At 41.2% G+C, this 21,529-nt stretch overlaps 1 protein-coding gene across 1 annotated transcript in view; it reads left to right on the top strand.

Moving 5' to 3' along the window:
* Positions 1 to 21,529, top strand: part of ADCY9 (adenylate cyclase 9) — a 206,326-nt gene that overhangs the window by 169,065 nt on the left and 15,732 nt on the right. Inside the window, exons 6-7 of the mRNA XM_065411641.1 lie at positions 3,031 to 3,239; positions 21,061 to 21,220. Of these exons, the coding sequence (XP_065267713.1) occupies positions 3,031 to 3,239; positions 21,061 to 21,220 (369 nt within the window). The remainder of the gene's footprint in view (positions 1 to 3,030; positions 3,240 to 21,060; positions 21,221 to 21,529) is intronic.

The following is a 21,529-nucleotide window of genomic DNA, read 5'->3' as shown; positions in this document are numbered from 1 at the left end:
GTCGGAGTCGCCGGCAAGAAGGAACTGGAGGGGGTCGGGCCAGCGGGAGTATATATGCACGGCGCAGTGGCGCCGCTCAGGCGGGGGTCCCGCTGGCCCGACGGATACCGCTAAGGGAAAAGTTTCCGACGCTCGTGCACGCAGCACGCGCACACCTAATGTGGAATGGATGTGAACAACACATCTCGAAGAACAACAGTTATGAGAAGGTAGGTAACCGTTTTTTCATTGATATTTATCTAAGAGCTATCAGTCAACTGTGTTTGAAACTGGTTCAGAAATCTATGTTGGTTGTTTGCTAATGATGTGGAAAGAAAGCCTTTGCTCCCTGTTCAAATTTCATTTTTTAAAAAGCAGGTAACATTTCTCAGTGAAAAGAAGTATTTAAAACTAGCAAAAATACTTGAAACCTGCTGTCAAAACATAGTTAGTCATTAGGCTGCACAATTGCAGGGCCGGCTCTAGGTTTTTTGCCACCCCAAGCAAAACAAAAAACAAAACAAAAAAACCCGGGAGCGCAACTGCCGAAGCAAAAAAAAAAAAAAAATGCCACCCCTGAAATTGTGCCACCCCAAGCACCTGCTTGGTTTGCTGGTGCCTAGAGCCAGCCCTGCACAAGTGGGTTTGGTGACCCTGTGGGACTAGTGAAGACCTTGAATCATTGCTAATTTTGAACTCTGATTTATATGATATGTCTATAAATTAGTAAGCATTAGGGTTTCTGGCAGTGCAAATTAGGCTTTATTCAAATGCTGCATGAACCTGAAAAAAAATTATTCTGGTTTGACCCACTGTTTTGTTTAATCTTCCCTCGAACACAGAAAAGAGGCCACTTTTGATTTTATGCCATTAATTTTAAATAATTTTTCATCCTGGCTTTTCTTACACACAGGCATTTGGTAAAGGATGACAAAACTACCAAATATGGCAGGCAAACATTTCATTCTCAGTCTTTGTGGCACCTTAGTCCTGTACAGATTGAATAAGTGTTTGAGGATTTTGCACCATTATGAACTAGTACATTGATAAAGAAGAATGAGCCTTGCATGTTTGAGTCAGTGCATATCTGGATACAGCCAACAATTTATTCCTTCTTTTTCTGTTTCCAGCAGTAAGATATTTGCTATGGAAGCTGCTTCTTGTGAACCAAAATCTAAACTGACTTTAATGGGGACAAGAACTATAAACTCTGCTCAGTTTGCTGTTTATCTCAAGAGCGCACCTGAATGTTAGTTTCTAGCTCTAAGGATGATAAAAGGAAAGATGGGGGAGTTCACACCTCTGAGTAATTATTTCAAACTGCATGCAGACTCTCATTGAAAAGGTTTTCTCTGTAACCATGAGAGCCAGAAATGTTTTTTTTTTCTTTTTAATGAAAGAATCTACAGAATCTGAATATGCCAGGGAGGTCAAATAAATACATCAAGAAGGCTGTATACAGCCCCTTGGGTCCTGGGATTGATACCCTTGCTCCATCTGCACTCTCCAAGTGATAGATTTGGAGGGGACAATGTGCTCTATGGGTTGAGAATTAGATTCTGCATAGCAGTAAGTGATTTTTTATCTTTTTATCCCGTCTTGTGTTCTTGAGAATGTTTTTACCTAGTCTTTACATGCTTTTTGTGTAATTGTGACATTCCCCTCTGGTGTTATCCGGACCGGTGATCTGCTAGGTCACTCTAATCCTTGACTCTGGGAGCCAGCCTTACCCTGCTCTGCTGTGAGAACCCCCACTCCTCAGCTGTTCATGCACAGCCTCTGGCATGTAAGCTGCTCCTTGGATTGTGCAACCAAATGACACTAGCCAATATCTCCGGTCCCAAACACAACCTTAGGAACCTATGTCTTGCAGTGTCCAGTTATGCCCGCTGGACACTGCAAGCTTATATGAGTTTGTCAATTTAACAAAGAAATTGATATGTACCAGGCTTGTTATCCCAAGAGGAGCCTTTGACACACTTCAAACCAAACACACTGCTTCAGGTAGAATAAACAAACAGATTTATTAACTAGAAAGATAGATTTTAAGTGATTATAAGTCAAAGCATAACAAGTCAGATTTGGTCAAATTAAATAAAAGCAAAATGCATTCTAAGCTGATCTTAACACTTTCAGTGCCCTTACAACCTTAGATGCTTCTCACCACTGGCTGGCTGGTTGTCTTTCAGCCAGGCTCTCCCCTTTGATCAGTGTTTCAGTCACTTGGTGTGGTGTCTGTAGATGTAGGTGGAAGAGAGAGAGAACATGGCAAATGTCTCTCCCTTTTATCATGTCCTTTCTTCCCTCTTGGCTTTGCCCCCCCCCCCTCAGAGTCAGGTGAGCATTATCTCATCGCAGTTCCAAACTGAGCAAAGGAAGGGGGGGGGGGTGATTCCCTCGAGAGTCGAACAGATTCTTTTGTTGCTGCCTAGGCCAGTGTCCATTGTTCCTGTGAGGCTGGGCTGGGTTTGTCCCATATCTGCCCTGATGAGGTGTGAACTGCCTCTCTGCTCTCAGAGAGTTTTTTCCTGGGCTAATTTTAAGCCATGAGAATACATTTTCAACCTCATAACTACATACATGAAATTATAACCTATAACATCACTATAACAACAGTGCTCAGTGCATCACGAGCCTTCCAAAGACACCTGACATGACAAACTGCATTGGATACCACACAATCATTTTACAAGGATGAACATGGGGGTGCTGGGTGTTCCCCCGAGGTACAGAGCATCGCAGTAATCTTTCTATATTATTAGCATTCTGAAAACGTTCTTTGAGCACTTTAAAAATATGACTGTGAACAAGGGTGCAAATTTTGATGATGTTTTTTGTGATGTGGACTCATCCACCAGGAACTGGACTGACTACCAACTCCTTTCACAGTGGTCATTCAGTATTTATGTTGAAGTGCTGAGCTGACAAAGTGCTATGTATTCTTTCTCTTTGTTTTCAGATATGTTTCTGGAGTGTAGTACAATGTAATCAGCATAGAAAAACTTATTCATGTTCTCTTCCACTTCCTCTCACCCCCCATATTCCAAACAGGTTATAAAGAATGCTCCTGTGAAGACGTTTGCCAGTGCTACCTTCAGTTCACTCCTGGATGTGTTCCTGTCCACCACAGTCTTCCTCATACTCTCGATCACCTGTTTCCTGAAACATGGGATGGCCCTATCCCCTCCCCCACCTGCAGCAGTTGTGGTGTTCATCATTGCCATCCTGCTAGAGGTGCTGTCTCTTATCGTCTCAATTAGGTAAATAAAGTGAATCAGAGTATGGGAAATGGCTGGGGTCACAACCCCCAAGAACTAAAATGGTGGCTGGCTTGAAAACTTTTGTTTTAAAACAACTTCAGGAACTTGCTCTCCCGGCTTGGGGAACAAGGTGGGGATGGGGGGGGAGAAGGAAGATACTGTTTTACCTACAACTCAACAATTACTGAGTAAAAAATAATTTGAGGGTTTTTTTAATTAAAAATAGAACGTTGTACATACTGAATCTTTCACAGCCTGCTGTAGTGCATTATGATTTACTAGGATTTACCATACCGGATCTGCCAAGTCTGGTATCCTGCCTCCAACATTGGTCTGTACTTGATGCTTGAGAGAGAAGTTAAACTCTTGGTACCAGCTGCAGCAGTCATGCTGCCTTACTGCACCATGGAAGTGAAGAATAGAATATGACAGGGATGTAGCAATTATTTAAATATGGAAATTCTTATTACACCAACTGACACACACAGCTACATAGAATGTAATCTCCTAAAGATGTGTAATGGTCAAAGTGTTGTTGGTCCTTCAAGCCCTCTCCTTAAGCGTCGATAGGTTTTTTCAGTTACTTGTAAGTGTCTGACAGGTTATAGCATCCAGAGGCTTTAGGACAGCATCTTCCCTATAGTGCTGCTTTCTCCAGCATGCAGTGAAGAGTTAGAAGAGCCTCTTTATATAAAGCCCCTGACCCCTCCTGTTCCTAGCATGCCATGTTAAAAGCAAATTAGTAGCTAGGTCTCTCCTCTCCACTAGCTCTGCACCACACCCAGACAGTCTCACTGTGAACTAGGGACAGATGTCCCAGGTCCTGCTTCCTGCATTTTTCTGAAAGAAAAGTTGAGTACATTAGGAGAACAAGGGAGCCGTGATCCTTGCTCCTTTTTCTTCAGCCTTGGAGCCCTAACAACCATTGAAGAGAAAAAGTGAATTTTTTTTAAAAGCGTGGACTTTTCTACCCCCAAGCGCCTTCCTATTCCCCATGGCCATGTACTCAGTTACACTGCCCTGAATTCACATTGCATATTAAGCAAATACTAAGTTCATTATGCTGGAGTTCTTCTGATCTGTTTCTTAAAAAGATCTAGCTATTGGTTTAATTAAACAATACAAACAATAGAAGATTTCAGCATGGAAACGGAATCTGCCTCCCTTCACCAGCCCCCTTTGCTCCATCCTGCAGCTGACTGAGAGCCAAACTGGCCTTTGGTGCAACTTAGAGTAGGTAGAGGCAGGGCCGGCTCCAGCATTTCTGCCGCCCCAAGCAAAAAAAAAAAAGCCGCGATCGCGATCGGCGGCGGCAATTGGGGAAAAAAAGCCGCGATCGGCGGCGGCAGTTCAGCGGCAGGTCCTTCGCTCCTAGAGGGAGTCAGGAGGGACCTGCCGCCCCCGAATTGCCGCAGGTGCCGCCCCTCTCCCTTGGCTGCCCCAAGCACTTGCTTGTTAAGCTGGTGCCTGGAGCCTGCCCCGGGTAGAGGCCTGTTTTGAGCCTTTGTAAGACCAACATCAATCCTTCAGTACCTGGTAATCTGCCATGGCTTGTATAAGGTCCTGTGAACTTCAGAAGGTGCAGGAGGCAAACATGAGAGGGGGATCGAGAATCAAAATATGGAACCTAGTGGAGCAGAAAGGCTGGGCAAAAAGGAGAGGTGACTTCAAGAGGCCGGCTGGGGAGACAGGAACCAGTTCCTATCGCTTACATTCACAGTGCCCTGTCAACTTAGGAACTCCACAAAGGATGCTGCTCCCTGCCCCTCAGTGAATGTCACAGACATTTAAAAAACATCATAAAACGGAAACCATAAAGAAATTCTCACGCAAAAAAGGCATTAATCTTGTGGCAAGTTTGTGCATGTAATAAAGGTAGTGTGGGGCTAATTATGCCTTCATTTACATCTGTGAAAACCCATTGGGTTTGCATAGGTGTAACAGCATTTGCTTGTAATTGTAAATCAGCAAACAATTCTGTTGATGATGCAGAAGAATAGAATACAATCCACATTCTTAGTTATATTAGCTTTGCTGGTCCTACAAGAGTAAAAAGCAGTAAACATGTCTTTGTCATTAAAATAAACCTATACAAATTATGAATACCTACAAGAAAGACATCTGTTGAGTAAGAAGATGCCAGCTTTTACACAGTCATTTTGCAGAGCACAGCAGAACCCTGTTCCTTACCTGGGGACTTTTGCAAAATAAATAATTGTTTTTAAATAACCCTACACAAATATTGTATCTGGCAAGAAACCATCATTTGAAACTCAAGAGGTTCAGCATTAAGATCTAACTTGGAAGAAACTCAAATGTAAGATTTGTTAATTAAGGCACCCAAACACTCTTAACTCCACCCTGTAGAGAGGCCAGTTTTCAAACTTTCTTTTTTCCTTCCAAGCCTGTTTTATAAGATATGTGAATTTTGCATTAAGGTTTTAAGAAGTCTGTGTCTAAAGCTTCAGACATGTTACATGTGGAGAAAATATTAGGCTAATACAGCTTGTGGGTACAATGTAAAAAATATTCATCACATGACCTTTTGTTTTATTATTTGTTTTGTTCTAATTTCTCCAACACTGAATGTGATTCTTCATCACCACACTAATCTAGGCTGTTTTCATGCAAGTGCTATAAATTAATGATCTGAGCATGTAGGCTTTATATGTAGACACACAGATTCTGAGTTTAGTGATATTCTGGAATTGGTGACACATGAGATCTTAAGGAGAGAGGGTTTATTCAGTATGCTATTTGTGTAATCAGGAATTTGCAATTGGATCATGTACGACTGCAACAATGACCAGAGACAGCACGCCTACTGTGCTATTAAAAGAAAAGCAGTCTAGTTTTTGTGGTCACTAATGAGGTGAACTTATGTGGAGAAATAATGGTGTTATTCTTTTTGAGAATTGCTACTGGGACAAAATTAATGTTGGATGCCTTGATTGTGTATTTCCATATTATTAAATTACTGGGTTTGTTTTAAGTTTAACCTTAACTCGAAATGTCTTGGGTTTCTAATAGGAGTTTTTTTTTTTTACATCTACAACATACCTTTAATTTTTTGTTTTGTTTTTGTTTACCCTAAGTTATAGACATAGACTCTTAAATGATGTAGGGGCTTTTGAAAATTTTACCCTATGTCCCATTTTCAAAAGTGATTTAGACACCTACAAGCCTACAGTTCTTCGAAAGTCAATGGTACTTAGGTTCCTAAGTGTCTAAATATCTTTTGAAAATAGGACTTGGGCTCCTGAGTCACTTAGGTGCTTTTGAAAAATTTACCCCAGCTCTCAAACTTAACTCTAGCTTGGAAAACTGTTTGTCTAGGTAATCTCCTATATTTGAAAAGGTATCCGGTAAGCAAGCATCCAATCTTGAGATGCATATCTTATGCAGTCCCATCTTTAGGAATCATTGCTGTCTTAGATTTGCAAAAATAATGCATTGGCAATACAAAATGCTACCATTTATCCCATTTATGCTAATAACCATTCACAGAATATTTATCAAATATCAAGAAACGTAATTTCTGTACAACTGCTATTCCTTTATGTAAAGTAATAACCACAACAGATAGCTCACTTTTGTAAATAGTTAATAGATTGTTATGCTACTAGTTTCTCACCCCAGATACCTTCAGCAAAGTAGCTTGGTATATAGTTCTAATTTTTTATCAAGTCCAGTAATCAAGAGTATTCAGTGCAGCTTTTGTGATCCAGGGCCTAGTCTAGCTGGAATGAAGGGGGGTTGAAGGGTATTGAACAATATGTGCCTATTAAACTACATCAAGTTAATAAAAAGAACAGGAGTCCTTGTGGCACCTTAGAGACTAACAAATTTATTTGAGCATAAGCTTTCATGGACTAAAACCCATTTCATCGGATGCATGCAGTGGAAAATACAGTAGGAAGATATATATAGATATATATAGATATAGATATACACACACAGAGAACATGAAACAATGGGTGTTACCATACACACTATAACGAGAGTGATCAGTTAAGGTGAGCTATTACCAGCAGGAGAGAAAAAAAACTTTTTGTAGTGGTAATCAAAATGGCCCATTTCCAGCAGTTGACAAGAAGGTGTGAGGAACCATAGGGGGGAAAATAAACATGGGGAAATAGTTTTACTTTGTGTAATGACCCATCCACTCCCAGTCTTTATTCAAGCCTAATTTAACGGTGTCCAATTTGCAAATTAATTCCAATTCAGCAGTCTCTCATTGGAGTCTGTTTTTGAAGTTTTTTTGTTGTAATATTGCGACTTTTAGGTCTGTAATCGAGTGACCAGGGAAATTGAAGTGTTCTCCAACTGATTTTTGAATGTTATAATTCTTGACATCTGATTTGCATAGAGACTGTCCGGTTTGGCCAATGTACATGGCAGAGGGGCATTGCTGGCACATGATGGCATATATCACATTGGTAGATGTGCAGGTGAACGAGCCTCTGATAGCGTGGCTGATGTGATTAGGTCCTATGATGGTGTCCCCTGAATAGATATGTGGACAGAGTTGGCAACGGGCTTTGTTGCAAGGATCGGTTCCTGGGTTAGTGTTTTTGTTGTGTGGTATGTGGTTGCTGGTGAGTATTTGCTTCAAGTTTGGGGGCTGTCTGTAAGCAAGGACTGGCCTGTCTCCCAAGATCTGTGAGAGTGATGGATCGTCCTTCAGGATAGGTTGTCGATCCTTGATGATGCGCTGGAAAGGTTTTAGTTAGGGGCTGAAGGTGACGGCTAGTGGCATTCTGTTACTTTCTTTGTTGGGCCTGTCCTGTAGTGGGTGACTTCTGGGTACTCTTCTGACTCTGTCAATCTGTTTCTTCACTTCAGCTAGTGGGTATTATAGTTGTAAGAACGCTTGATAGAGATCTTGTAGATGTTTGTCTCTGTTTGAGGGGTTGGAGCAAATGCGATTGTATCGTAATACTTTCAAGACTTACTGGAATGTTCATGCCAAGGGAGCATCATGTGAAAGGGAAAGGAAACCCCTACAACGAGTAACCTTTTTTAAGTTCTGTGGCACCTTTAAGACTAACAGAAGTATTGGGAGCATAAGCTTTCGTGGGTAAGAACCTCACTTCTTCAGATGCAAGTAATGGAAATCTCCAGAGGCAGGTATAAATCAGTATGGAGATAACGAGGTTAGTTCAGTCAGGGAGGGTGAGGTGCTCTGCTAGCAGTTGAGGTGTGAACACCAAGGGAGGAGAAACTGCTTCTGTAGTTGGATAGCCATTCACAGTCTTTGTTTAATCCTGATCTGATGGTGTCAAATTTGCAAATGAACTGGAGCTCAGCAGTTTCTCTTTGGAGTCTGGTCCTGAAGTTTTTTTGCTGTAAGATGGCTACCTTTACATCTGCTATTGTGTGTCCAGGGAGGTTGAAGTGTTCTCCTACAGGTTTTTGTATATTGCCATTCCTGATATCTGACTTGTGTCCATTTATCCTCTTGCATAGTGACTGTCCAGTTTGGCCAATGTACATAGCAGAGGGGCATTGCTGGCACATGATGGCATATATAACATTGGTGGACGTGCAGGTGAATGAGCCGGTGATGTTGTAGCTGATCTGGTTAGGTCCTGTGATGGTGTTGCTGGTGTAGATATGTGGGCAGAGTTGGCATCGAGGTTTGTTGCATGGGTTGGTTCCTGAGTTAGAGTTGTTATGGTGCGGTGCGTGGTTGCTGGTGAGAATATGCTTAAGGTTGGCGGTTGGAGAGGTTTAAGCTGAGGACTGTAGGTGATGGCCAGTGGAGTTCTGTTGGTTTCTTTTTTGGGCCTGTCTTGTAGCAGGAGGCTTCTGAGTACACGTCTGGCTCTGTTGATTTGTTTCTTTATTTCCTTGTGTGGGTATCGTAGTTTTGAGAATGCTTGGTGAAGCTGTTGAAATCATGGTGGAATTCTTCCAGGGTCTCCTTCCCATGCGGGTGCCCATAGCGGTGCCACTACCTCCAGACCAGTGGCACTGCTATGGGCACCCGCATGGCCATCACCTACAGTCCTCAGCTTAAACCTCTCCAACGCATCATCAGTGATCTACAACCCATCCTGGACAATGATCCCTCACTTTCACAGACCTTGGGAGGCAGGCCAGTCCTCGCCCACAGACAACCCGCCAACCTTAAGCATATTCTCACCAGCAACCATGCACCGCACCATAACAACTCTAACTCAGGAACCAACCCATGCAACAAACCTCGATGCCAACTCTGCCCACATATCTACACCAGCAACACCATCACAGGACCTAACCAGATCAGCTACAACATCACCGGCTCATTCACCTGCACGTCCACCAATGTTATATATGCCATCATGTGCCAGCAATGCCCCTCTGCTATGTACATTGGCCAAACTGGACAGTCACTATGCAAGAGGATAAATGGACACAAGTCAGATATCAGAAATGGCAATATACAAAAACCTGTAGGAGAACACTTCAACTTCCCTGGACACACAATAGCAGATGTAAAGGTAGCCATCTTACAGCAAAAAAACTTCAGGACCAGACTCCAAAGAGAAACTGCTGAGCTCCAGTTCATTTGCAAATTTGACACCATCAGATCAGGATTAAACAAAGACTGTGAATGGCTATCCAACTACAGAAGCAGTTTCTCCTCCCTTGGTGTTCACACCTCAACTGCTAGCAGAGCACCTCACCCTCCCTGACTGAACTAACCTCGTTATCTCCATACTGATTTATACCTGCCTCTGGAGATTTCCATTACTTGCATCTGAAGAAGTGAGGTTCTTACCCACGAAAGCTTATGCTCCCAATACTTCTGTTAGTCTTAAAGGTGCCACAGGACCCTCTGTTGCTTTTTACAGATTCAGACTAACACGGCTACCCCTCTGATACTTTTTTAAGTTAGGCATTTATTATAGTCCCGTCCAATAATAACTTGTTTGAATCTCTGTAAATGAAACATGCAATTATCATGAGAATTGGTGCTATAATAATTAAATAAATACATAAATAGATTTTTCTTGGTATGAAACCTCTATTTATAAGCGGACAGGAAGTGTCATCTTCAGCTGCCTAAATGTAACACAAAGAATGTCCTCCCCTCTCTTTGAAATCTGGCTGCTTTAGCCTCCCTGTGTAGTGTAATGAAACTTGGAGTCTGGTATTTTATTTTATAAAATGTAATGCGTCTTAGAAAATGGGCATGGGGCAGCTACAGCTTTGTAAGCATGAAGTTTCACTTCAACACAATGCTTGCATACAAGTGAAGTTGTAGTCACTTTCCTTAGGGGTTGTGGAAATATTTGAACAAGAGTACTGTTCATAGAATTCAGCCCATTATGCCTAGGTGTAAATACAGGAGCTTTCATTATCTAGATATTTTTGGCAACCTATTCTTGTTCTGAATTAAAGATCAGTATGAATGAGATTGCTGAAGAGAATGCTATATCTGTGACATCCTTATTAACTGGAGTTTCCAGAGGCAATGAACTATGGAGCACCTCAACCCCCATTTAAGTCAGTGTAAATTGGGGGTGCATGAAAATCAGACTTGTGAGGAGAGAGAGTTTCTGTTTTGTTTGGTTTGGGTTTTTGTGGGGGTGAAGCTTTTAAGCTATATACATATTTTAGTGTTAAAAAGTGACAACACATGCAACGTTAGCAGAAAGAAGCAGAAAAATGTCTGTTGGTTGGCTCTACAAAGTGCTGTGTTTTGGCCGTCTGCTACCAGAATCACCTCCTTCATCTTACCTCAGTAATAAAGCAAGATGTATTGATCATGCACTTAACTGTGTCAAGATAATATAGCCTATAAATATTTTTTTTTAAAAATATTCTACTTATTTGAATTGGCTATAAGCAAAACATTTTCTCTGAAGCTAGAGATGAGTGAGCCAGCTCTATTTGCATTATGACTTGTGCAGCACACAGATGCAAAAAGTAATTATGCATTATCTCTGCCTTATTTACATACATCCTTGATGTACTTTGGTCAGGATCCCAGCTATGGGGTGTGGGTGAAATCCAGGCCCTGGGTTGCAGGGGATGTGGTCCAAGTTCAATTTAGAGGGTCAAGGCCAAAAGCAGGAGTCATAGAATTTAAGTCCACACAGGTACTCAACAACTGAAATGAGACTAAAGAATTACAGCCCACAGGAGACTGGAATATTATGTGCCACTGGCTGAGAGTAGGAGGGACTGAGGTGCACCAGTTCCCAAGGCCCCTGCAACAGCAGGGAAATGATTGAGATTAGACTCAGATAATCCCGGCATCCGCACACTACAGAAGAAGGCACAAAAACAAAAAAACCTCAGGTTACTGCTAGTCTGACCCGAGAGAAAATTCCTTCCCAGCCCCACATGTAGTGATCAGTTAGACCCTAAGCATATGTGCAAGAACCAGGCAGCTAAGCACCTAAGAGAGAGAATTCTTGGTGCCGTCTCAGATCCTTGGCCCACCCCCCATACCCTACCTCCCAATGTCCCATCTCTAGCTGTGGCCATCTCCTGATCCTTCAGAGGAAGGAGATTAAAAAAAAAAAAAAACCCTCCCAGAATACATGAGGTAGGTGGGAATCCCTTGTTGACCCCTACCAGTGGCAAGTTGAAAACCCTGAATTATGAAGTTTAGGAATACAGGACATACACCAGAAGTGAGCCCCAGGACTGCTGAGCCCTGCCCCTACCATCACAATCAACCCTGCCATACAATCACAACTCCTATTGGGAGGCTGTTCTAGAACCTGGCTCCTCTGGTGGTTGGAAACCTAGTTTCCAACCTGAATTTGTTCATGGCCAGTTTGTATCCATTTGTTCTTTTAGTAAAGTGTCTTTAAGCTTAAATAGCTGTTTACCCTCCCTGGTATTTATCCCTCTAATTTATTTACAGAGAGCAATCATATCCCCTCTGTGCCTTTTTTTTTTTTAATAGGGTAAACAAGCCAAGCTCTTCCAGTCCCCTCCCATAAGATAGGACCTCCATTCCCCTGATCATGCTTGTAGTTCTTCTCTGCACCTGTTCCAGTTGAAATTCATCATTCTTGGCACAGTGTCAAATGCTCTACTGAAGTCCTGCTGTATTTCCCGTATCTAAAAAATCAGTTATTTCTCAAAGAAGGAAATCAGGTTAGACTGGCGTGATCTACCTTTGGTAATCTTCTCTATTAATTTAATTATTCTTTCTTTCACAATTTGTTATAAAATCTTGCATACTACTGAGGTCAAATTAACAAGTCTGTAATTGCCTGGATCACTTTTTCCCTACTTTTTAAAATATAAGTATGTTGTTCTCTATTGTCCAGCCATATGGTACTACTTCTGAATAGATAAAAATCCTTGCTACTGGATTAGCAATCTTATGTGCCAGTTCTTTCAGTATTCTGGGGTGGAAGTTACCCAGTCCCCCTGATTAGAGCACATTAAGGACTTAAGTTTTTCTTCCACCTCAGAGGTGATGTTTTCCATTTCTAGACACTCATTTCCATCAGCCATACTGCCTTCATGCATGTGTTCTTTATTATCATGATGACTGAAAACGGATGCAAACTATTAATCTAGTTTTTGGGCCATAGCTAGATTACCTTTAATCTCCTTCCCATCCATGCTGCATAGTGGCCCAACCCTCATACTTCCTTATTCTCTTTTTATTTATATAACTAAAAAACCTCTTTATTATTTATTTTAATTTCTTTGTCAAGAATGAATTCAGCTGGACTTTTAGCAATTCTCACTTTATTCCTACATTTTCTAACCTCCACAATGTAGCTTGCTTTGTTGATCACCCCCTTTTCCCTTTCCCAGGAGCTCTGCTTACTCCTAATAACCTTTTTTTGATACTGCCCCCACAGCCATTAATTTACTGCATCTCCCACTGAAGTCTGGATTCAATGCAGTGCTTCCTTTTACTGCTTGAAGGGAGGTGCTGCATCTAGCACAGCACAATTTCTTGGCAGCTACTGGACTGTGAACAATAGGGTTGAATAAAATTAGCTTTGATACCAAAATGTGGAATAGTACAATTGCGATAAATCCTATACCAAAGGATCAGTGTGAAGATGTAAATATTATTGTCAAATGTAGAATTTTGCATTGTTCTGGAAGTCATGGTGGCTTGTTCAAATACTTTGCTTAAATAAAGGATCATCATGGGATCAGCTGATCAGATTTGCTGATAGATTTATCATAATGCTTGCCAGAAGACTAGCTAGGGTAAAATTTGACTGTAGTGTGGATGTCCAGCACAAGGCCCTCTGCATCACCTAATCCCTGCATGGGGTATGTATGTAGGTTGGGATTGGGTTTTTTTTTTTTTTTTGCTTTTTTTGGTTTGCTTTTTGTTTTTTTGGTGGGGGCAGGATCAACTGGCTGACCTGCTAAACCAGGGGTTGGCAACCTTTCAGAAGCGGTGTGCCGAGTCTTCATTTATTCACTCTAATTTAAGGTTTTGCGTGCCAGTAATAATACATGTTAACGTTTTTAGAAGGTCTCTTTCTATAAGTCTATAATATATAACTAAACTATTGTTGTATGTAAAGTAAATAAGGTTTTTAAAATGTTTAAGAAGCTTCATTTAAAATTAAATTAAAATGCAGAGCCCCCCGGATCGGTGGCCAGGACCTGGGCAGTGTGAGTGCCACAGAAAATCAGCTCGCGTGCCGCCTTTAGCACGCGTGCCATAGATTGCCTACCCCTGTGCTAAACAGAGGTGTGTTTTTGCATACACTGCATGCCACAGAACTGGCCTCCGTGCCAGCCTGTGTGATGATAGGATAGGCTGGAAAGGAGTTGCAGATCTGCATTTATAGACATCCAGTCGCCCTACTGTCCCATGCAACTGGCAGACAACAAAAAAGTGACAAATTTTATAAGTTCTTGTGTACAAATGCTAGAAGTCTGAATACTAAGATGGGAGAACTTGCGTGCTTGGTATTATAGGCATCACAATAACTTGGTGGAACGATGATAATCAATGGGACACGGTAATGCCAGAGTACAAAATATATAGGAATGACAGAGTAGGTCATGCTGGTGGGGGAGTGGCACTATATGTGGAAGAAAGCATAGAGTCAAATATAGTTAAAATCTGAAATGAATCAAAATATACTATAGAATCTCTATGGATAGAAATTCCATGCTTGAATAATAAGAGTATAATAGTAGGACTATACTACCAACTACCTGACCAGGAAGTTGATTGTAAAATAATTAGAGAGAGAGAAAGATTAGAGAATAGAAAACTCAGTAATAATGGGGGATTTCAACCATCCCCATATTGACTGGGTACATGTCACCTCAGGACAGGATGCTGAGATAAAGTTTCTAGACACCATTAATGAATGCTTCTTGGAGCAGCTAGTCGTGGAACCCACGAGGGATGAGAGGCAATTCTTGATTTAGTGCTAAATGGAACATAGAGTCTTGTCTAAGAGGTGAATATAGCTGAACCGCTCAGTAATAGTGACCATAATGTAATTAATTGTAACATCCTTATGGGAGGGAAAATACCAAAGAAGCCCAGCACAGTAGCATTTAACTTCAGAAAGGGGAACTACACAAAAATAAGGAAGCTAGTTAAACAGAATTTAAAGGTACAGTAACTAGAGTGAAATGTCTGCAAGCTGCATTAAAACTATTTAAAAACACCATAATAGAGGTTCAAACTGAATATTCCCCAAATTAAAAAAAAAAAAAAACAATTTAGAGGATCAAAAAAATATTACCATGGGTACACAGAGTAAAAGAAGTGATTAGAGACAAAAAGGCATCCTTTAAAAATTGGAAATCAAATCCTCCTGAGGAAAATAGAAAGTAGCAGAAACTCTGGCAAGTCAAATGTAAAAGTATAATTAGGCAAGCCAAAAAAGAATTTGAAGAGCAACTAGCAAAAGACACAAAAACTAACATCAATTTTTTTTTAAGTATATCAGAAGCAGGAAATCTGCCAAACAATCAGTGGGATCACTAGATGATCGAGGTGCTACAAGAGCACTCAAGGAAGAAAAGGCCATGGCGGAGAAGCTAAATGAATTCTTTGCATCGATCTTCACTGCAAAGGATGTGAGGGAGATTCCCACACCTGAACTATTCTTTTTAGATGACAAATCTGAGGAACTGTCCCAGATTGAGGTGTCAATAGAGGAGGTTTTGGAACAAATTGATAGATTAAACAATAATAAGTCACCAGGACCAGATGATATTCATCCAAGAGTTCTGAAGGAACTCAAATATGAAATATGAACTATTAACTGTGATATGTAACCTATCACTTAAATTAGCTTCTGTACCAGGTAGGATAGCTGGTAGGAGGGAGGATAGCTAATGTAACGGCAATTAGTAAATCTAACCTAAGTACAAAACAAATTGGATGAATCACAAGACACCTAAATGAACACGTTATTTATTTGGGAAGAGTCAACATGGCTTTTATAAAGGGAAATCATGCCTCACCAATCTATTAGAATTCTTTGAGGGGGTCAACAAACATGGACAAGGGTGATCCAGTGGACATCGTGTACTTGGATTTCAGAAAGCCTCTGACAAGGTCCATCACCAAAGGCTCTTAAGCAAAGTAAGCAGTCATGGGATAAGAAGGATGGTCCTCTCATGGATCAGTAACTGGTTAAAGGGACAGGAGACAAAGGGTAGGAATAAATGGTCAGTTTTTAGAACGGAGAAAGTTAAATAGCTGTGTCCCCCAGGGATCTGCATTGGGACCAATGCTGTTCAGCGTAGTCATAAATGATCTGGAAAAAGGGGTAAAAAGTGAGGTGGCAAAGTTTGCAGACGATAAAAAATTATTCAAGATAGTTAAGTCCAAAGCAGACTGTGGAGAATTATAAGGGGATCGCACAGAACTGGGTGACTGGGCAACAAAATGTCTTATGAAATTCAATGTTGATAAATGCAAAGTAATGCACATTGGAAAACACATTCCCAATTAGATATATAAAATGATGGGGTGTAAATTAGCTGTTAACACTCAAGAAAGAGATCTAGGAGTCACTGTGGATAGTTCTCTGAAAATATCTGCTCAATGTGCAGCAATGGTGGAAAAAAGGCTAACCGATTGTTAGGAACCATTAGGAAAGGGATAGATAAGAAGGCAGAATATATCATAATTCCACTATATAAATCCATGGTACGCCCACACCTGGAATACTGCATGCAGTTCCAGTCACCCCATCTCAAAAAAGACACTTTAAAATTGGGAAAAGTACAGAGAAGAGCAACAAAAATTATTAGGGTATGGAACAGCTTCCACATGAGGAGAGATTTTTAAAAGACACGACTGAGGAGGTGATATTATAGATAGGGCCCTACCAAATTCACGGTCCATTTTGGTCAATTTCATGGTCATAGGATTTTTTAAATTGTGAATTTCATCGTTTCAGCTATTTAAATCTGAAATTTCACAGTATTGTAATTGTAGGAGTCCTGACCCAAAAAGGATCTGTGGGGGGTCGCAAGGTTATTGTAGGGGGGCTTGCGGTACTGCTACCCTTACTTCTGTGCTGTTGCTGATGGTGGCGCTGACTTCAGAGCTGGGCAGCTGGAGAACAGCGGATGCTGACCGGGAGCCCATCTCTGAAGGCAGAGCTGGGCCCTAAGTCAGCAGCCACCACTCTCTGGCCACCCCGCTTTGAAGGCAGCAGTAAGAGTGGCATGGTACGATATTGTCTCTAGCCGCCCAGCTCTGGAGGCAGCGCAGAAGTAAGGGTGAGAGTACCGCAACTGCCGAAAATACACAAATACACAAAGTAAAACTGTTTTCCCATGCTAATTTTTCCCCCTACTGTTACTCACACCTTCTTGTCAACGGTTGGAAATGGGCCATCCTGATTATCACTACAAAAGTTTGGGCTTTTTTTCTTCTGCTGATAATAGCTCACCTTAATTAATTACCCTCGTAACAGTTGGTATGGCAACACCCATTTTTTCATGTTCTCTGTGTATATATATTTTTCTACTGTATCTTAAATTATAATAATTTAATGGAGATATCCTGTCTCCTAGAACTGGAAGGGACCTTGAAAGGTCATCGAGTCCAGCCCCCTGCCTTCACTAGCAGGACCAAGTACTAATTTTGCCCCAGATTCCTAAGTGGCCCCCTCAAGGATTGAACTCACAACCCTGGCCGATGCTCAAACCACTGAGCTATCCCTCCCACCCTTCCACTGCATGCATCCAATGAAGTGGGTTTTAGTCCACGAAAGCTTATGCTCAAATAAATTTGTTAGTCTCTAAGGTGCCACAAGTACTCCTCGTTCTTTTTGCTGATACAGACTAACATGGCTACCACTCTGAAAATAACCTTGTAAACCCCCCTACAACTACCTTTTGGGCCAGGACCCCCAATTTGAGAAACACTGGTCTCCCCTGTGAAGTCTATATAGTATAGAATAAAAGCACACAAAAGACCAGATTTCATGGGGGAGACCAGATTTCACAGTCTTTGATGCGTTTGGCCGTGAATTTGGTAGGGCACTAATGATAGAGCTCTGTAAAATCATGAATGGTGTGAAAAAAGTGCATAAGGAAGTGTTATTTACCCCTTCACATAACATAATAAGCAGGGGTCACCCAATTAAATCAATAGGCAGCAGGTTTAAAACAAACAAAGGAAGTACTTTTTCACACGATGCACAGTCAACCTGTGGAACTCGTTGCCAGGGGTTGTTGTGAAGGTCAAAAGTATAACAGAGTTCAAAAAAGAATTAAATAAGTTCATGGAGGAGAGATGCATCAATGGCTATTAGCCAAGAGAATTGGGGACACAACCCTTTGCTCTGGTTGTCCTAAGCTCTAAGTGACAGAAGCTCAGAGTGGATGAAAGGGGATGGATCACTCAATAATTACCCTGGTCTGTTCATTCCCCGTGAAGCATCTGGCATTAGTCACTGTCCGAAGACAGGATACAGGGCTAGATGGACCATTGGCCTGACCCAGTGTGTCCGTTCTTGTGTTCTTATGTTGTATTGTAACACATTGGCTGGAGAAGCAGCTGGGACGGGTCTAGGCAACCCATGTTGGGGGATGAATATCATTGCTCCCACCTCTCCATATTCCACCCACATAAACATTTAATATTCATACTTTATATAGGGAAGTGAATTTCACTTTCAGAGAGGTCAATTTAGGGTGGGATTTTCAAAAGTACTCAGCATTAGCCTAAACCTGCTTCCATTGAAATCATTGGGAGTTTACCATTAACTCTAGGGGAGCAAAGCTGAGCTAATGCTATATGTAACTTGAGTATTTTGTTTTATTTTGCCTTGGAAATTTTTTCTATTGTCAGACTCTTTGTTGGAAAGTATTTTTCTTTACTTTATATAAAGTAAGATTTTGTGGTTATTTTTTTCTTAGATAAAAAACTGTTAATCTAAACTGGAAAATCCAATTTCCACTGGAGTTTAAAAAGCCTATTAGTTCCCTCCTGTGAGGCATTGGAATATTACAAATGTCTCCCTCCTCATCCTTTTGCTACCCATAACTTGCTCTCTCCCTGTAGTTCTGTATGCATTCCCAGATGAACAAAAGCTTTATTAAGCTGAAGTAAAAAAAAAGAAAACCTCAACACCTTAAAAGGATATTGTCGTTTTCTCACAAGAACCACAAAAGTTTACTCCGGAAATTCAAAATTAAAGTTACACTGACAAACAAACAAAAACCTCCTTAGAAAGTATGGAAACACAGTGTTAGAGTCCCACAAAGAACTTTAGCTCTGCCTTTGTTCTCTGCCAGCCTCCCACTCTGCATGTCCATCACATCTGGTATTTAGGATGAAAACATATTTATAAAGAAAGTTTTGAAAAGGACTATTCATCCTGTTTCAGTGGATCCTAAATCTGTTTTATTTGTACCGTTTGCCAGTAGAGTCAAGGAATTCAAGAGTATGTGGCTTTGATACTCTATATATACTTCTGTGATACTTAAATGTGAACCTCTGCCCCAGTGATTTGGTTATCTAATTTTTGTTCAGGCTCTAAAATGTGAATAGTCCCAGGTATGGTAACTATGAGTCTATGCTTAGTCTCACAGCATGAAACTTTGTAACAGTTAAAATCCGATATACTTTTGGGACATTTTCCCAAGCCATTGTCCCAAATATGGTCTCTCTTGGTGATAAGCTGTAAAAGTCTGTCTCTATCTCTCCAGTAACTGAGCATGGTCTTAAAGAATGGAGGAGTAGTTTGATGTAGCAATATAAAGACGGACGCACTTTGGTTTGAATGCTTTAGTAGTGTACAATTAGTGTATCAGCAAGAATGAGGTAGTCCAGTTAGATCACTTCAGTTTTCAGAATCACTGATCCTGTAAAGTTGTGTATTGTGTGGAAAGGACTGTCTCCTTATTTTCATTTGCTCTGTGGGCAACGTGATACAGGTCGAAATTTTAGGTAGTTTGGATGACCTTTCTCATTTTCTTTTTAATTTTAAACTGAATATCAACTGTGATTTTCCAGACTAGCTAATATTTGTGGTTTTTTAAAGTTATGTTTCTTTAGGTTTGTTTCCTTAAATAATTGATAGTTTTGTGCAACTTTAGCTTCCGTGTTAACTACTCCTCCCCCCCGTAACTATCTTGGATTTTTTTTTTCAATTGAATTCTTCAGTAACAGGAGTCTCGTGCTACATGGGGATAAATTTCACTTTTCCCTTGACCAGTGGCTCTCAACCAGGAGTCCGGGGCCCCCTGGGGGACCGCGAACAGTATTCCGGGGAGCTGCCAAGCAGGGCCAGCATTATTCTCACTGGGGCCCAGGGCAGAAAGCTGAAGCCCAGGGCCCTGAGCCCCGCCATCTGGGGCTGAAGCCAAAGCCTGAGCAATGTAGCTTTGTGGGGGTCCCTGTGGCATGGGACCCCAGGCAAATGCCCTGCTTGCTACCCCCTCACACCAGCGCTGGCTTTTATATGCAGAAAACCAGTTATTGTGGCACAGATGGTCCATGGAGTTTTTATAGCATGTTGCGGGGGGGGCCTCAGAAAGAAAAAGGTTGAGAACCCCTGCCATAGACTGCATTCCGCTTCCCCATATGGTTCACTCAGCACTTGAGAGGATTGGGTCTTTAGTTTGTAAGCAATTGAGGCAAGGACTGTTTCTTCCCAAAGAGTGTTCTGTGCAGTGCCAGCTACACTGGTGTTTGCTATAACAAGTACAAATGGACTGCTGGAGGAGCATGTGAGCTGCCAGCTGGCCTCCCAAAGTGCTCAGCATGACTTCTTTTTGTGCACTGAGGTCTTGCTGATCCAGTCAGTCATGAGCCCACACTCTCCTCCCATTCCTTGTTATTAAGAAGATACTGAGCCTGATACCTTAGGAGAACTTCTGTTGATTTCAGAGGGCAGCTTCTGTCAAGCTGTCTGGCATTGGGAGAGCTAGTTCAGAAGACTTTACAATGCTAGAAAAGCATCTACCCAAACTCTTTAAGTCTGAAGCTAACTGATTAACAAAGTTGTTAACTGTTCATGTACACTCCCACTTTTCCAATGTTTTTAATGTTATTTTAAACAACTTTTTTGAGTTACAAAAGCATTTACTTCAAAAAACAGCCCAATTATTTTGTAAACAGGGAAACATGTTTTTTTCCCCACACTCTCATATCTTCCAAGTGCTAGAAGAGATTTTCTTCAAGCTTTTTTTAAAAAAATGGTTCATCTTTCATCTTTTACTGAACACTGATTGTTTCAGGAAGTTATAAGCAAGTGATAGCATGGAATTATGCTCTGATTAGTTATGCAACATTAACTATAGCAATTGGAGTGACCATATTATTATAGGTAAATCAGATACATTAAGTGATGCATTGGGGGGAAAAAATCTTGGTTTGTGCTTTCATTTGTTCCAGAATGGCATTCTTTCTGGAGGAGGTGATGATTTGTACTAAGCGCCTGCTGGAGGTGATTGCTGGCTGGCTGCCTCGACATTTCATCGGTGCAATCCTAGTTTCCCTCCCGGCTCTTGCAGTTTTTTCACATTTCACCTCTGACTTTGAAACCAACATACATGTAAGTTATAGGACAATGTATCCTGTCTAACTTTCTTTTAGATTTAATGGAGTAGATTGCCTGTCTCCTTGTCTTCTCCCCTTCCCCATTCCCTTCATCCATGTGATCTATATCTCTCAAGAGGATAGGGCTGATTCTGTAAGATGGTATTGCTAGTAGGATGAATCAGTTTTTTTACAAGCATTACCTTTAGGCAGAATTTAATGTAAATACATTTGAACACATCTTAGGAATTTTTCACTATATTAAAGGATAATTTCTGAGCGGGAATTCCTCCTTATCCAATGAGATGCTGAATATCCTTAAGGA

Source organism: Emys orbicularis, chromosome 10 (genome assembly GCF_028017835.1).
Source record: "Emys orbicularis isolate rEmyOrb1 chromosome 10, rEmyOrb1.hap1, whole genome shotgun sequence".
In the NCBI taxonomy this organism is placed as follows: domain Eukaryota; kingdom Metazoa; phylum Chordata; order Testudines; family Emydidae; genus Emys; species Emys orbicularis.
Note: the sequence above shows the minus strand (reverse complement) of the source record. Positions and strands in the feature narration are given on the sequence as shown.